The sequence below is a fragment of the Mandrillus leucophaeus genome, unplaced genomic scaffold, assembly GCF_000951045.1.
Source record: "Mandrillus leucophaeus isolate KB7577 unplaced genomic scaffold, Mleu.le_1.0 Scaffold279, whole genome shotgun sequence".
Classification (NCBI taxonomy): Eukaryota; Metazoa; Chordata; class Mammalia; order Primates; family Cercopithecidae; genus Mandrillus; species Mandrillus leucophaeus.
Window position 1 is genome coordinate 1539200 of NW_012102909.1, and position 18563 is coordinate 1557762.

General features: G+C 40.2%; 1 protein-coding gene across 1 annotated transcript in view; it reads left to right on the forward strand.

Annotated features, from left to right (window-relative positions):
• Positions 1–18563, forward strand: part of ANTXR1 (anthrax toxin receptor 1) — a 255495-nt gene that overhangs the window by 72514 nt on the left and 164418 nt on the right. Inside the window, exons 9-10 of the mRNA XM_011985041.1 lie at positions 5486–5546; positions 17256–17354. Of these exons, the coding sequence (XP_011840431.1) occupies positions 5486–5546; positions 17256–17354 (160 nt within the window). The remainder of the gene's footprint in view (positions 1–5485; positions 5547–17255; positions 17355–18563) is intronic.

Sequence of the window (18563 nt, forward strand, 5' to 3'; positions counted from 1 at the left end):
TAAGGTAAGCAATGTTTTAAAAACGAGGTGTTGAAATTGGCCTCTTAGGAAGGCAGCAAGTCCCCAAAGATGGTAGTGCTTAATCAGACAAGGGGAGTATTACAAGATGCAGAATATGGCCTTGTATTCAGAAGACCCTGAGGTTACACTTATAGGGGGAAAGGGAGATTAATACATAATATGCTATAATGCCAGTTTATTAAGATGTGCAGGAAGTGTGTCATTTATTCAATTATTCATCCAATATTTATTTAATGCCTACTATGTGCCAGGCTACTCATCGTGAGTATAATAAGGGGTAAAAACAAACCCAATCCTTCTCCTTGTAGAGTTTATAATCTAAGAAGACAGTGACCAAATAATAAAAAAAAAAAAAACTGTAAATTATAAACTAGGATAAGTTATCTAAAGGATGGTAGTTGACATTAAAATGTGCATGGATATAGAGATATTTCATTGGTCAAATCACCAGCACTTAGGTGGCAGAACTCATATTGGATTTGGAGAGTGACAGAGACAGCAAAGTTAAGTTCAATGTTCAGGTTTTTGTCTTAGAGAACTGAACAGATGTAAGTGGTCAGTAGATAGTTAACCATCCTTGGCACCAGCATACTTCAAGCCCCATACATCTTTAAACCAGAATTTACCCTTTACAACAAATAAGACACCAAGGAACATGCTCTGAAAGACTTTCTGAAATATGTGTGAAAGCAAAAGGCACCTATACCGTGAATGGATAAAAGAGGTTGGTCCATTATAAACACACAAAAAAGTCCTCCAACAGGAAATGGCCAAGTAAATAAAGACTGGTTGTTTATTGAAGCAAGAGGCAGAGCAAGTAGAAAAAATTATGCTGTGCCTATGATAAGGGAGGGTTTCCTTATAACTCTGTGCAGATATTCACAGTTCTATAAAGGTTCTTGCGAAAATTCTGCATGAACTTAGAATTCATGAAAAAGGACATTAGATTTTTAGAATTTGAAAAAAATAAACTCTTATATACAACCCAGACTGGCCCACAATGGATTTCACTTTAAATATATCAAACAGCTCCTGTAACTTGGCAAAGTTCTTGTACATCTGCTGCTTCTCTTACCCGTCCTCCCACCCATAATCCAATGAGATGTGCAAAAGTAAACTTACCAGAAACAATACATTACAATTATTTAGCTCTTTATGGATTTCAAACATACTTTTCCATCTATTTTCTCTTTGAAATCTGTCCAAACGTTGGCAGAAAAATAGCATTCACCTTGGTTCCGTTTTTTCAGCAAATATGATTAAGCAGAAGGCCAGTGGTGGGCGATGGGGTTTAAGCACATGTGAACCACGGTCCATGCCCAAAAGTAGCAGCAGTAGCAATAATAATGACAAAGGAATAGTTACCAGCAACTGTTGTTTGAATACATGCCAGACATTCTCTTAGTGCTTTACTGTCAAGGCCGTTTTGACCACTTTTCTTGGTGACTTATTTTCAAAAGGTGCTCATGCTGGCTGGTGACCCAAGGGTTGTTAACTATCTGTGGATCGATCACATCTGTCTAGTTCTGTCTATAAGACAAAAACCTTGTCAGTTTTCCTTGATCTCACGCTCTCCCTCACTGTCCAATCCAATATGAATTTTATTACCTAAATCCGATTGATTTTACCAATAAAATATCTCTGCATTCATGACTGTTATTTTATTTAACCATCATACAGCCCTTTGAAGTTGGTGTTTTTCTTATCCCATTTTACAGCAGAGGAAACTGAGATTTGGAGGTTTGATAACTTGTCCAAGTCCACATGGCCAGTAAGTGATGGGACTTGGATTTGAATATAAACCCATTCAGAGTCCAAGTCTATCTTCTCAGTCTCCAGAGCCTAAGTTCTCGATAGTAATAGCTACCATTAGTTGATTACTTATCAGGTTTTAGGCACTGTGCTATGGGCTCTGCCTGTGTGATCTCATTTCATCTTCCCAACACAACAACTTTATGCTAGTACTTCAGGTAGATACTATTGTTATCCCACCTTTATTGAGAGGAAACAGGGACTCAGGTTATGGAACATGTCCAAGGTCACACAGCTCATGAGTGAGTTGACCTCAGCTATTTGATTCCAGATTCCAAGCTATTACTCAGGGTACTAAACTGCTTTCCAAAATTGGGGTTCAGAAAAGTTAAGGGATTTATAAAGGAGCATAGGTCAGGTAAATACGGACCAGGGCCAAGACCCAACTCCTCACGTAGGATTATAGTTGAGGCATGCAGTGATCTTATCCCTCTCTCCTCTGCAGATCAATCATACCCTCACCTCAAAGGCTCTTACCTCTAACATCAGCGCTACCCTGTGTGAGTCTCTTCCACTGCATCTAGTGATTTCCCATCAACGATTCCCCAGTGTTGTGTCTACATCTCTGCCATGGCTACCACTGCCTGGGCCTCCCCACCCCCACACAGTCTCCAGTCCCTGAGCTGATCTGCTGTCTGCTACAGTTCAGACAGGCTGATTACCATACAGTCTTGGCTGCTAAGAACCAAGAGAACCCTTCAAATCCACCAACTGCCATTGTGACTTCCTACCTTTTGAGACCAGACCTTTCAAATGAGTAGGAGCCCCAGTCCCAGACAAATCCTGCCCATCGCCCTCACTGATAAATTTTACTCTATTGGCTGTGTTGCATCCTTCCAGATGTTTTAAGTTAAGATTGGGAAAGCAGTGTTTTTACTGGATTGCTTGGCTGACATTTTTTGGCCCTCCATGCACCCCTTAGATTTATCAGCTAATTGCAGACACTTTGAGAGAATAATACAGCATGTGTTTATTATGACAACCCCTGTCAGTGTGCCTTTGTGGTCAAAGACCCACGGATGGTTCCTTTACCAATCCCCGGTTAAGGATCAGAGTTGGTTCAAAAAGGTTGGTTGAAACTCAGATGGGTGAAAATGTCATGTGTGTGTTTGGGGAATGAGGACAGGACTAGTCCAAAACTCTTTTTAGTTCTTGGACTGTTTTGAAGTCTTTACTTGTGGATGATAAAATGATTTATTAGGAGATGTCAAATGCCTGAGGAATTTTATTTAAAACATCAAAAAACAGCTTCATGTTATTTTAATATCACTGTTTAATAAGTTTCGCCCTCTGGGCTAGCTCTGTTTCTCAAATGTGGGCTGTCTGGAGACTTGTGCCTGAGGACAAGTCAAAGGGAATGGCTTCCTCCCTCAATCACGGCAACCACTGGCTGAAGTACCCCATCAAATGGGAAGAGCCCAATAGCAGCAAGTTTGGGGGTGGGCGAATGGACAATCTTCACAATTCAGGCAGGGCAGTCTGGGATGAGTCACAGGATGCTAGCAAGCCCCAGTCCTAGGATGGTGCTACATGCACAAGAGACCAAAAAGACTAGATCAACCGTAAGACACTGGGGAAGCCAGCAGGGAAACACAGGTGCCCAGGATATATCCTTGGGGTCCTTGATCCCAAGTTAGACTGACAATGAGTGGAAAGCAGGAGCTCAGTGTTTGACCCCAGATGCCCAGAGCAGGTGTATGAGGACCGCTGACTCTAACAGAGATGGGCAAGGGACATGGGAGTCCGGAACATTCCCTTCATGCTACAGTCAGGGCAGAGGGAGGAACTGAGGCTGCACCTGTGTCTGGGGTGGGTGGAGGTGGCTAGGTAGGCCAGAGGCTGAGGAAATGAGGCAGAAGCTGAAGGAACAAATTACTTCCAACTGCAGAGTCAGGAGAATGCTGCAAACAAATAAGGGAATCGAAGTACAAAAATGCCATGAAGTTCTACAGAGTGAAGGAAAAGTAGCCAGAAAATCTGAATTTTAGGATTGTCAAGGAGAAATGTTGTTTTTGGTGACATTCAGGTACATAGAGTTACCTAAAATACATGGTGGGGAGATAACCTATCTCAATAAATGCATATTAATATTTTCGTAAGCATGTTTGTTCATTTTCTTTCGCAATGCTTCTCTATAAGGATGCCCAGATTTCTCTCTGGAATGGGTAAATATGATCTCTTCTGAGAAAGTGATTTGTTTTCATTGCACAGATTGAGAAAGCTCATAAATATTGGCTGTCCTTTTCGTTTGCTACTAGAAAGCCTGGAACTAAGTCCACTGTAGCAAGGAAATAAGCTCCTCACAGCAGATTTTTTCTATGCTATTCTCACTTCTTGCATCATCTTCCCTTTATTTTCCCTTTAGTCAGCCCCACATTGTCATTTATTCTCTTTCATTTGTGTCTTACGATGTATCACTTAAGCTGGAACAAAGAAGCATATGTAAATAAATACAACAATGCAAATAAATGGGCATTTCCCAATGCTAAAAGATGCTGTCTTCTTTCACAGACTTTAAGTTTTATAATCATATCATCAGTTGTTTTAACAAATGCCCTTTTCATGAATAGAGAAAGGGTTTCCTTCAGCCCTCTAAACCATCTCAAATTCCAAATAAAGTAAAGATACTGCATTTAGTTGGTAAATTAACTCAATGTCTTATACATGTTTAAAATACTTGATTCAAATTCTAGAATCAATATTCTCAAGGTAGGATTTGTAAATGGTGGAGAGAAACTTAGGTGCTACCGGTGAGAAACCCTGCTCTAGCCAGCAAAAGTCTTCATTATTAACTCCTGTGAAGTCACAGGGCTCCCCCGACTCTCCACTCAACCCCGTAAGACTCATTTGTGGACAAGTGTACATTTCCATTTAACTAAGTCTCAGGAGGTCTTCCTGAAGAGTGAGGCACAAATGCCCCCTTCTAAGCTCACATTTTCCAGAGTTTTCAAGCAAAAAAGGAACTCTCAGTCATCTGACTATGCAGCTCCTGTGGAGAGTTGACCATCTCCATCCTGTCTCTCCAGCTCCATCTAGTATCACTCTTTTTTTTTCTACTTTTCAAGCTGCCTTTGTTCCAGTTCAAGAAGTCTATGTACTTTTTCCTTCTCACCTTTACTCACACCATTCCCTGCCTGGACCCTAACCCTCCCCTAACCCACTCCCTTTCATTTGAGTCCCACCCTCAGCTCCCAGCTCTTCCATGAAGCCTTTCCTAGCATACCTGCCCCAGCATCTCCTCCATAAACTCTGCAGTTCCTACGGTCTACTCTTGCACCCTTTCACCTACAATATGAGTGGCCACTGGCATTTATCATTTCCAGTGTTAAGTCCCATTTCCACAACCCTATGTTAAACCTCTGCAAAATCTAGGACTGGCGTAGCATAGGCTCAGTAAATACCTGTCAAAAGAGCAAATGAATGAATAATTCTTAGGGCTTTTAGGACACCCAACAGCATCTAGCACAATCTGGCTTAATAAATGTTTGGCATTGGTACTAGTCAAGATGTTAGACTCCTCCCACCCCCATCCCCACTGCAACCAAATGTCCTTGAACCTTCCTATCTCTATCTTAGTAGCTAAAAGCAAAACCCTAATTCTATCTTTGAACAAAATAAGCTGTTCATTGACTTTTATTTCCTCTCCTCCTAGATTTTGAAGAAGTCCTGCATCGAAATTCTAGCAGCTGAACCATCCACCATATGTGCAGGAGGTAAATTGAAATGAAATGCTAATTGCTTTCAGACCATTTATGATATTTTGAGTTCCAGTCACATATGTACTTCATTGGTGGTGGGGTGGGAAAGAGGAATAGGAAGGGGGAGGGTGAAAAGAGGAGTTGAAATTGCTAACCAAATTTGCTCCAAGGAAAAAAGGAAAGAAGGAAGCCACATGTCAGTTGTTTGAAAGTTAAAAAAAAAAAAATCTATCCAAATTATCTTATTTCACTGGGTGTGGCACCTCACGCCTGTAATCCCAGCACTTTGGGAGGCCAAGGCAGGCAGAGCCCTTGAGGTCAGGACTTGAGGTCAGCAGGACTTGAGGTCTGACCTCATGGCAGGCAGAGCACTTGAGGTCAGGAGACCAGCCTGGCCAACATGGTTAAACCCTGTCCCTACTAAAAATACAAAAAATTGACCAGGTGTAGTGGCACTCATCTGTAATCCCAGCTACTCGGGAGGCTAAGGCAGGACTCTCTTGAACCTGGGAGGCAGAGGTTGCAGTGAGCCAAGATCACACCACTGTACTCCAGCCTGGGCAACAGAGCGAGACGCCGTCTAAAAAAAAAAAAAAAAAAAAAAAAATTATCTTCTTTCATGGGACCTAATTAGAAGGGAATTGTTAGAAATACTGGATTCTTACACTGAATACTGAGTGACTACCAACACCCTACCTCTGGATAGAAATGGAATCACCTCTCTTTTTCATGAGGCCCTGCAGGTACCGGACAATCATGGTGGTCATAGGCCACAGTGGAAATACTGTTATACTTCAGTTTTTAGTTGGATGCTGGCCTTCTCACACAGTTAGTATATTTATCTTAACTGTTTAATCTGCCAGTCCTCACACAATGGTAGTGGATGGCTCTGGTTGTCCCTGTAGAGAGCCATATAGTTTTGTCATTAATAAGAAAGTCTCTATGCAAAGAATCAGCCTTCTTCGAGTGACAAGTTTTTCTCTAAATGATCAAAATCAGGGTCATGCTCTTGTTTCATATTTAACAGACTGCTTAAAACTTCAACCATGTTGGCGCTTCTCATATAATTCTTGACAGGTTCCCCATCACTCTTCTTTCATTCATTCGAAAAGTATTCTTAAGTGCCTGCTGCATGCCAGGCACTGTGCAAGGTGCTGGAGATACGGGAAGGAAAATCTCTGTGTGAGTTCCTGTCCCCCAGAAACTTGCATCTTTCACCATTGAGAGTTTATTGTTGATATCACCTTTTCAGCCTCCCAAAATACAATGCCAGTTATTAATTTACCAACAGAATATATGTCTTACAACCTGATAAGGTAGGAGGCATTAAAGGAAGAACTTTCAGGCCTCTTCAAACACTACACACGTCAATGTTTATGGCATATTTTACTGGTATAAATGAGGGAACTCCTTAAGGATTTTATTCCAGCTTCTGGGCTATATTTTAGAATAATTGAAAGACTTTCGGGGAGTTAGATGCACCAAAAAATTGGTGCCAGCAGCAAAACATCAAGTATATATGTAAAGATATAAAGTTGTTATCAATACTTAGTAGCTAGTTATGTACATACATAAATATACAGCATGCATACATAAATACGTATGTACATACATAAATGCATACATACATAAAGTTGTTAGCAAAATACTTGGTGACTGACTATTCAGCAATATGTACTAATTTCCCAAAGAAAGGCAATCCCAAAAGATTACCCACTGACCTTTAGATAAATTGCTATCTGACCACACAGATGGCAGGGGTTAATGTGATTGCCACAGAGGTAGATCGGTGAGAATCTCTTTAAGAATTCAGAAATCTTACCTAGGCAAATTTGACAAAAACATATGACCACATGAATGCAGCGCCAGGGCTTCGTAAGGGGCCTGTGCAGTGAGGAGCCTCAGTTAGGCTTCATGAGCCTCAACGTAAATTCACCTCTGGGTTCTGTGTGCTTCAGGTAGAGGAATTGAGTAGGATATTTGATTAATTAAATCTCATGCTGTGTGTGTGGGTTGTTTTATAAACATACATTTTATGGTTCTGTAATTTTAAAACAATTAGAAAATAAGGGAGTTCCTTAACTGTGCAATTATTGCATTCATGAAGAAAACCCAGACTTTGAGTTTAGCAATCTAATTGGATGTGTTGTGCAACCTTGGAATGAATCAGAAAGTCTAAAGACAATGAACACAGTTTCTGTTAATTCACTAGTATAATGAATTCCCTCCCTGTAGGCTCCTTAAAGATAGAGAAGGAACCTTATTTCTCTCTACTTCTCACTGCCTAGCAGAGTACCCGGCACTTACTAGGTGGCCGATAAATGTTGACTAAATGTCTTGATTCATGTATTCATTAAAAAAAAAATGCCACTGATATTTGCCTATTTGGCCCTTATTAACTCCTTTCACCAACCATAAGAAGTTAACATACCTTTGAACTGCAACTAAAATGAAGCAAAATCTAAAATTAATAGACAAAGGTAGAGTAAGACCAAAGTAAAAGGAAAAATCTCCACCACTTAGACAATGGAAAATTGCCTTTGTAAGTAATTTTAACCTCAAAAACTAAACAATATCCCTTATATACCATTAAGGTGTTCAAGACAATAAAAACGCCACCTAAACTAAACAAAAATGACACAGAAATACCAGGGTCCGATCATATCATATCAGCATCTGATCATATCAAATTCATAGATTTCAAAGTTTCTCATCAAGTGAAATAGAAAAATAAATGAATTAAGAATTAAAAGATAATATTGGAAAAGCTAAGGAAAATACAAGAAACAAATACACAATCCACTAATAAATTTAAACAAAGCAATTCAACAGATAAATTATTCCAAGTGTTGTTTATTTGGTAGAACCAATCAAATAGACAAATCTGGTAAATCCAATCTAAGAAATCTTTCTTTAGATTTTCTTAAAATCTCTGGCTTATGTGCAATATTACTTATTTTATAAACAATAGTTATCTATATCAGAGTAAACTATCCAATCATATTATCTTTATTTCTTATAAAGAAAACATTAAAACAAGACACAATGATGAAAGCTAGAACTAGGTCTTGAAAAAGGCAAGCTCCCATCTCTCAAATTCGAGTCATAAGGGTTTAAACATGCTGATTACAGAATAACATTTCTAAGAAGAGAATGAAACTCCCAAAAGATATCCTTACATCAACATTTCTTCCACAGATTTCCTTGAAGATTTCTTGTTGACTATTCTCTGGAGTAAACATAGCTTTCAGGAGGCCTGGGAGCCCATGTCATTGTCCAGATGCCTGTCAGAGCGAGGCATAGCCCCTCTGTGACTTTATTAAGCTAGTTCGAAGATACAGGTATTTATATGAAAGTGCTTTGAAAAGTATAAATTGTTATGCAAAACAAGATGGCTTGTTATCAGCATCATCTTATTAAGGATTAAAGGCCAGCGTTAGAATCATGATGTTGATAACGTCATACCTAGATGAGAAAAGCATTCCTGTATATTTCTCCACTGAAAGGAAATTGGGGAAGAGTATCTGCAAAATGATTAATTAACTCACATGTATTGGGCGAGAGAGTAAAAGGGAAATAACTGATTGTTCACATTTCTAACGTATAATGGTGGGACCAATCCCTAGACAGATCTATGAAGAAGGTAAAATTTGCTTTCATCAAAAACCTTTCCTCTTAGCCTCCTCCCCTCACTCTCTGTGAATTCCTTCTTTTCCTTGGCCCCTAGAACAGCTCCTGCTGTGGAGCCCTACCCAGGTCTGTCCTGCTCAAGACACTCTATGCTGATGATGGTATTCCCCTAAGACAGTGATCTCAGCTGGCTCTCAACCCCAGCCCATCACCAGCAATGGTTCTGACAGCAAACTGAGCTCTGGGCGAGGTAGCGAGATAATGACAACGAAGCCAAAATCCAGCACCGGCCTTTATATACTGGGCTGCACCTAACAAGGTGTAATTTAATGGGATGAATATAAAGTGTTGAACTCGGGTTCAAATATCCAGTTTCACATACAGGTAGGTTTAGGGAATCCTGACTTGGTAACAATTAACGGTAGACAGGAGAAAAGACAAGAATGATCACAGTTGTCTTGCTCCCCAACAAGAATGCCTCTGACTAAGAAAAGCTGACACAATCTTAGGGTGCATCAATAACCATCCAGTGTCCAGGTCAGGAGAACTAACAGTCCTATTCCATGTTCAGACCATGGTTTCAAGTCCCACATTTTAAGAATGGCATTGACAAAGGCATGCCCATAGGCGTAGAGATAATGGATCTGGAAATCACATTATAATTCATTCACGGATTCATTCTTTCATTCCTTCTTTCTTTGCTTTTTTCTTTCTTCTTTCCCTCTTTTTCTTCCTGTTTGCCTTTCTCCCTCCTTTCTTTTCATCGATTCTTAGTGTCTTTTATGCACCAACCGACGTGAAAATATATGAACACAAAAATGTATAAGACTTAGTCCCAAATCCACCCACACCCCTATGAAACTCACAGTTCACTCTGGGAGATCATCATATGTTCAAATAAATTACAAAACCATGCAGTAAGCACTGTAGCAGAGGTCTGCTTACAGAGTAGTGAGAGCACTAATGAGATGCCTGTGCAATGAGGAAAAACTGAAGTCATCACAGAGACTAAGGCCAGGAATTGAGATACTCACAAGAGCATCTTTAGATATTTGGAGGATTCCCATGCAGAAAGAAATTATTAGGCATATTATGTATATCTCCAGGAGACCACCATGGAGGGGTTGGGGAGGAATTCAGTGAGGCACAGTTTGGCTTACCACATGCAACTTGCACAACTAAAGCTTTCCAACAATGGAGTGGACGGTCTGAGCTCTCCCCCCATGTGAGCAGTGGCAGAAGGGCCATCTGTAAGCAGATGCTATCTGGAGAAAACCTCCTCCGAGTCTCCTTTACAGCTTCAGATTTCTAAAAGATTTAAATCAGTTTCCACTAAGGTATTAATGGCTGATTATTTCTCAATAACTGAGGAAACCAGTATTCCTGGAACTGTTTTGCATTTTTAACTGGAACTCTTAATGGGGAGAGGGTGTGGAGAGAATATCTAATCTGCTGCCATCAAAAAGAATTCAGGCCGGGCCCAGTGGCTCACGCCTGTAATCCAGCACTTTTGAGGTCAAAGCGGGCGGATCTCGAGGTCGGGACATCAAGACCATCCTGGCTAACACGGTGAAACCCCGTCTCCACTAAAAATACAAAAAATTAGCTGGACATGGTGGCGAGCTCCTGTAGTCCCAGCTACTCGGGAGCCTGAGGCAGGAAAATGGTGTGAACCCGGGAGGCGGAGCTTGCAGGGAGCCGAGATCGCGCCACTGCACTCCAGCCTGGGCGATAGAGCAAGACTCCGTCTCAAAAAAAGAAAAAAAAGAAAGAAAGAAATCAAAAAGAATTTCAATCACTGCATTGCTGAACATATATAAGGAGAGAGAACCTTCCCAGAACTCCTCCACTCTCAGAGGTTAGAAACTGGCAGCCTACAAGTCCTATCTGATCTGCATATATATTCTTCTTCATACTGCATTTTTTTACTTAAATTTATTGCTAACATTTAGAAAATCGAATTTCACCTAAAAATACAGATTTTCATCTTGTCTTGAAAAATCAGAACTGACAACACTGAACCTGTATTTATTACAAGTTAATGATTATTGAGGACTGAATCACTTCCTTTAAAAGAAGCATATACACTTTCCAGTTCACGGTACTCCTCACCACTCCCCATTGTCACCCCAGTACCCAGGCCAAGCATGTGGCTGCCATTCAGCATGGTGCTTATGTCACTGTATTTACAGTCCCTGTTCCAAAACATGCAGGAAGTCACCTGCTATGTGGAAACCCTTTGTAGCAACTTTGACTTTACTTGTATTTCAGTAATTCTGCTCCCAATATAGACTCTTTTTTAAAGTTTCTAATTAAATATTTTTGCAGATTAGCCTCTGTTTAATTAAGAATAGGGACCCATTTGGCCCTGCCTAATTTAGCTCCTCTCTGGAAAATGCACTGTGTGCCTGAGCACAATCTTTCTGTGGTCCCATTCAGTTGGCCTCCAACTTCCATAGTTCACAACGTGCTACAGAAGCAAGGATGCCAGGAAGGAACTAATTGGAATCAAGTGTGCAACTTGCCAACTTCTCTACACTTGAAGTTCCTGTACTCCAGAACCGGAAGAAAGTTATAATTAGCTCCTCACACTGTCATTTCAGCAGCAGTTGTATTTCTACTGTGTTTCCCACTGTTTCTGATAAAACTGGGTGAGTTGGCACAAAAAGAAAGTCATTTAAGGCGTCATGTTTACCATTTGGAAATTTCGATGTTTAAAACAGACACATTCAAGCAATATCAGATAGTGGTGTATTTCTCTCACTTTTCATTGTTTTTCGAAGCATTCATTTCAAACCTTCGGTCACCTCTTCCAAATGGATTGCGTCATTCTCTGCTCAATCTTTCCTTTCATTTAAAGATATTTCTATGTAGAGGAAGGATTCTCATGTACAAATACAAAACAGCACAACACTTTGGAAGAGTTTTGGCAGTTTCTTAAAAAATTAAATATACACCTACCATATGGCCCAGCCATTCCACTCTGAGGTTTTACCTAAGAGAAAAGGAAATCTATGTCCAAACAAAGAAAGACTTGTGCAGAAATATTCATAGCAACTCTATTTTTAATAGCCAAAAACAACTAAAATGTTCATCCACAGGTAGGTGGATAAACAAATTATAGTTTACCTGTATGATGGACTAATTAATACTCAGCAATAAAAAGCAATAAACTATGTATAAATCTCAAAGTAATTGTGGATGTGTCCTAAAATAATTGTGCTGAGTAAAAGAAGCCAGACAAGAAAATTACTTACTGAATGATCCTATTTACATAAAATTCCAGAAACTGCAAACTAATATACAGTTCCAGAGAGCAGACCAGCGGTTGTGTGGGAGTGGAGGTAGGGAGGGCTGGGAGGAGAGATTACAAAGCAACACAGGGAAACTTTTGGGGGTGACAGCTACACTCACTGTCTTGACTGTGGTATTGTCTTATGATTGTATACATATGTCAAAATTTATCAAATCATACACTTTATGTGCAAGTTATTGTATATCAATTATGCCTCACTAAAGTTATTATAAATTAAAAGCTATAACTGAAAAAAGTTCTAGAACAATTCAGGCATCAGAAAGCACCCATTATATGTCAGTCCCTACGTTTTATTTTTGATGTTCTATGCCACATTAAGCATCTAAGAGGAGAGCAAATTCAAACTGACTCACAAGATGAAATATCACTAACAATAATTTGGCACAAAAGTCTTGGGTGACCAGAACAAGTGGAGAATATACAGATACCTCATTTTCAGACAGAGTGAATGATATGCAATCTTTATTGAGGTCATCTCAAAGCTATGTGTTCCACATTTCCAAAAAGAAAAAAGGAAACCAAAGAAATAAAAGGAGAGAACAGAATGGAATAAATCTATCAAACTACTTACTGACTTTATTTTTTCTTTTTTTAAATTGAGCTATATTTTACCTACTATAAAAATCACCCTTTTAAACGGTACAATTCAGACCAGGAATGGTGGCTCACACCTGTAATCCCAGCATTTTGGAAGGCTGAGGCGGGTGGATCACTTGAGGTCAGGAGTTTGAGACCAGCCTGGCCAACAGGGTAAAACCCCGTGTCTACTAAAAATACAAAAATTAGCCTGGTGTGGTGGCATACACCTATAATTCCAGCTACTCGGGAGGCTGAGGCAGGAGAATAGTTTGAACTTAGGAGGCAGAGGTTGCAGTGAGCCAAGATCATGCCACTGTACTCCAGTCTAGGTGACAGAGTGAGACTGCGTCTAAATAAATAAAGGTAAAATAAAAAGTACAATTCAGTGGTTTTTAATATATCACAAAGTTGTACAACTATGATAACTATCTAATTCCAGAAGAAACCTTATACCCATTAAGCAGTTATTGCCCCATTTCTTCCTCCCTCCGGTCCTGGCAGCCACTAATCTACTTTCTGTCTCTGCAGATTTGCGAATCTGGACATATCTTACAAAGGGAGTCATGCAATATGTGGCCTTTTGTATTTAGCTTCTTTTATTTAGCATAATGTTTTCAAGGTTCATCCATGTCATAGCATGTATGAGAATTTGATTTCTTGTGATGGCTGAATAATATTCCATTTTATAGAAATGCCATACTCATCAGTTGATGAACATTTAGGTTATTTCCATTTTTTGGCTGCTTTTAATAATGCCACTGTGAACGTTAATGTATAAGTTTTTGTGTGGACATAACTTTCAATTATCTTGGGTATATGTCTAGGAGTGGAATTTGGGGGACATAAGGTCACTATGTTTAACTTTGTAGAAGAACTGCCAAACTATTTTTCAAAGCGGCCACAGCATTTTACATTTCCACCAGAAATGTATGTGGGTTATAATTTCTTCACCAGCAGATGCTATTGTCCGTCTCTTTTTTTTTCAGCCATCGTAGTGAGTATGAAGTAATATCTCCATATGGTTGTGGTTTGTATTTCCATGTGACTAATGATGTTGAACATCTTTTCATTCATGGACCTTATTAAGCCTCAGAAAACAAACAGGATTAGACCTGGCTGGGACCTGAATAAATGACCACCTTATCCTTCCCCTTTATTCTCTTTCTATGCCAAGATATGTTATTTATTCAATCACTCAGTGAGCTCATCCTGAGACTGACTCAGTCCTGGGTTAAGGCACAGCCCAGCATTCAGAAGAAGTAGAAATGTTGGCCTCTGCCATCAGGAAGCTTTCATTGTAATTGGCAATAACAGTGACAAAAGAATATAGATCTTAAGGGAACCTTAAAGGATATATAACTAAAAAGATTAAATCAAAGACCATTTTCAGGTGGAAAATTTCTCCCTAAAGCCCTGCAATCTTGAGGTACTTCTTATAGGAGCTGTAAGCCAACATACAAGTTGCCTGAAAACACAGCTGTACATATTTTGAAAGGTGGGTTCGGGGCTTTGTAGATTAGTGGAATTAAATCAGTGTCCTGTTTCTAGTGTGTCCTGGTTTTCACTTACTGGCAGATTCATTCAAAAGGGTTTTGTTATATAACGTCTATGTGTGAAGAGCTGACATTCTAGTCAGGCTGTCGGGCCAGATGTGTGGGCTCTTCTGGTAACCAAATGTGTGCACTAACACAGAAACCCTATCGGGCAGGATGGGAGCTCGCCTCTGCCTGGGTGCACTCCCCAGAGCATCATTGCCTCCATCTTCTGCCCTCGCTTAGGGGGTTAAATTGTTTGGTTTCCACCATTGCCACATCATGGATTCCTGCTGTCTTTCTTCCTAAACTCCCTGAGGTCGGGCCAAGCAGACATGCAGGCAGCCTCTTTTATAGAGGATTTAGCAACTCAACTGGTAATGTTAGAACATGGTGTTAGAGAATAGAGTTTGGCATGTGGCCTGCATTTCCACAGTCTTCTTTTCCTCTGCTGATCTTTCAGGAAACAAGAGAAGTAGGCACAGCAGTGAGGCAGAAAATATTTGGAATCAGCAAAAACGTCAAACGACAGATGTCTGTATGTCTGGCATTCAAAATGGACACAGAAATAGGTTTCTATAGGCTTAACTGAGCAAATAAGAGAAGACAAGATTCTTCTACAAATGCTTGACACGTACTAAATTGCTTATTGAGCCAACCGAGGAATCTGTCAGATGCCTGACAGACATCTAAAGAAAACTACTAAGCCCATCTTTCTAAATGTAGCAATTGTGCATTTGCATCAACATGTATATATAAATCCTTCATAGTCATAGGACTTATGCTCCTGAAAAAACCATAGGCCCATCACCTTAACTTTTGGATATGAGTCCCAGTTTTTCTGCTTTACTAATGACATGACTCTGGGCAAGTCATTCAAAATGTCACAATCTCCATTTCCTTATTGTGAAGGTCTCTTCTACTTCTAAAAAGCATTCTTTTCTAACTTGTACTCCTTGTGGCACATGTAGTGCCTCTGCATTCTTTTACTTAAATTTCAGTTTCTTGCTTCACATCCAGGCCTGCTCCACTTTTCTGCAAAATCAGCAAACCTGCCTAAAATTAAAATAAAATAAGCTTTAAAAAAAATCACAACTTCAACTCCTAAATGATTCATCTGTCAGAAGGCAATGAGTCCCCATTTTCGCATGGTGGTTCAGAAGAGAATGGCTGAGTTCTAAAGGCATGGCATTTGGTGCCTAACAGACCTCGATTCCAGTTCTGATTCTGACAGTTACCAGCTGTGGGATCTTGGACAAATTACTTAACTTCACTAAGATCAGTTTTCTCATCTGTACCTCCCGAGGCTGTGGTGAGGTTTAAATGACTCAGACATGTAGAATATTTCACAGAGGGCCTGGCTCACATTGAGGGAGCAATTAGCATTAGTTATTATTGTCTTGGCAAACATGACCTCTAAATCAGTTTCCTGGGAATGAAGGTGGCATACACTCATGACATTTATTAAACTTTGAGAGTCCCATATACTAATTCTCTAATTTCATTCTTCCTCCAACAAAAAGTCAACATTTAGACAGCAATGTACTGTTTAAGATCCACATTCACAAACGCTGCATTTTTTCCTCTGACCTTTAGTCTATTTCTCTTGTGATATTCCACATAGCATTATCCCAATCCCCAATTTGTAGATACAAAAGGATGATTGATAAAAGGGAAAAAAGTGGAACACTGACCATTAGATACCAACAAACTTAAGCAAATATTCCCAAACATTTAGCCAACTAATTATTGGGTTTTTCCCATGTTAGGACTATTGTAAAGGATAGTTGTTTTTACTTAATGACGATTTTATTCATTTGTATTAATCAAACATACGTTATGCCAATGAGAAATTAATATGCAGGCCAGCAAGATATATGATCTCTTCTATGCAGAGACAAATGAGTACTACACTGAGGGGCTGATATCAATTCAAGTAGGTAGTACTTGGTAACTGAGCGCTACTAAGCAAGACTGTGATTCATTCCTAAGTACAATCATTCCTACCTAGCCTATGTAGTGCTACTGTGTGCCCAGCAGAGATAGGAGTGCCATAGTGGTATCAAACAACTCCTGACTTAAAGGAATGTTTTTCCAGCTGGGGGAGAAAAGACAAGAAAACAACACCAGACCGTACGTAATGACAATCCTACACTGTTCAGGACAAGTTGTGAATGCCCTAAGGCAGTGACTTTCTAAAATGTAGGCCCTGTGGGCTCTTAAGAAATCCTTTCAGAGGAGTACAATGTGTAAAACAGACACAGAGGAGGTGAGTTGACTAAAGAGGAAGTGGAGGGCCCCTCCCCTGTGGCTCCCTCTGGCTACAGAGATCACAGATTTTCAAACTGCCTGGACTTGAATATTGGCTAAGATTTGAATGGACAGAGAGGAGGGAGGAAGGCTTTCGGGTTAGGAGGACCAGTAAGCCCAAAGATAAAAGGGTGAGAATTCAAATAAGAAGTGATAGGCCCTCCTCGGGACACCTAGTGAGGATGTACTGGTAAGTTGTGAAAGGAACCCATCTGGTTGCTTTTGGTTTTCAACCTAAATTAATTTTTGAATATTTTAAGCCTGGTGAAATAGTGAACAAATGCTGTAAATCAGGGCAGATGGGAAGCTTAAGGTTATTGGTCAAGTAATGAGTCTTGTCATTATTCTTTATTTCAGAGTCATTTCAAGTTGTCGTGAGAGGAAATGGCTTCCGACATGCCCGCAACGTGGACAGGGTCCTCTGCAGCTTCAAGATCAATGACTCGGTCACACTCAGTAAGTCCTTGCAGAGTCCATGGGTTTCTTCAACTGGCTTCAGAGAAGGGAATTCCCAGCCCTGCTTCCAGCAAGGCCACAGACATGAAACCAGCAGAAAAGAGTCTTCTTTGCTAGAAAGACCCGTAGCAAGGGCATAGTGAGCCCCTACAGTGCTTCCAGTCAGAAAAGGCACCCCCTCAGTGGGCACAGTCCCATGGGCATCCAGCTTGGTAAGCAGAGCAAGGCTGGACTTGAGCCCCCGTCCCCCACAAAACACAGAGCCACAAGTCCCAGCCCTGCAGCAGCCCTCGGGAAGCAGCGGGACACTGGTTTCCTTGTCCCCTGCCATCTACCAAGTGGCTCACTCTCAGGTGGCAGTGCTGGTGATGGTTAATTAGGGCTGGAGAAATGTGAGGCGTCTTAACAAAGTATTGGGACCTTTAAGGGTAAGTGTGAAAAAGGGATGGTCTAAATGCATTAATCTGGAATAAACCGAAAACCAAACCATTAGGCTCGCACATGTAGATTGTGCAGCTTTTTTCAATCTGGATGGTTCTTGTGTGGAGTAGCCAAGAAACTCTCATCATGGTGAATATCTTACATGAAATACAGGAATATGGAAGTAAAACTAAGTGCATTTCATGAGAAAAAATGAATTATCATAACATTGGCTTCTTCATGAGACATTTGTAGCAGTCAATTTCCTAATTTAAAGATGTGTGTGATTCATGTGGTTGACCAGGAGAGATGGGGAAGATGATTATATGAGGGACAGATGCCAGAAGCACTGGTTATGATTTGGATCTGGCATCCCTCACACAGATAATTATTTATTCCACATCTGTAGTGATAACCGTCATAATATATTGCATTTTCTGTAATGCTATGTACCTTCTAAATGCTTCACATCTTTTTGCTACAACAGCCCTGAGAGGTAGAGAGAGCAAGGAGGAGAGGAGGACACACATTTGTTGACTAATCACTCACACTAGTTTTCTCCTCCTGATAGCCGTTTTTGTGTGTTTTTTGTTTTTGTTTGTTTGTTTGTTTGTTTTTGGAGTCTGATTTTGCTTTTGTTGCCCAGGCTGGAGTGCAGTGGCACAATCTCAGCTGACTGCAACCTCCGCCTCCCAAGTTCAAGTGATTCTCCTGTCTCAGCCTCCCAACTAGCTAGGATTACAGGTGTGCACCAATACACCCAGCTAATTTTTTTTTTATTTTTAGTAG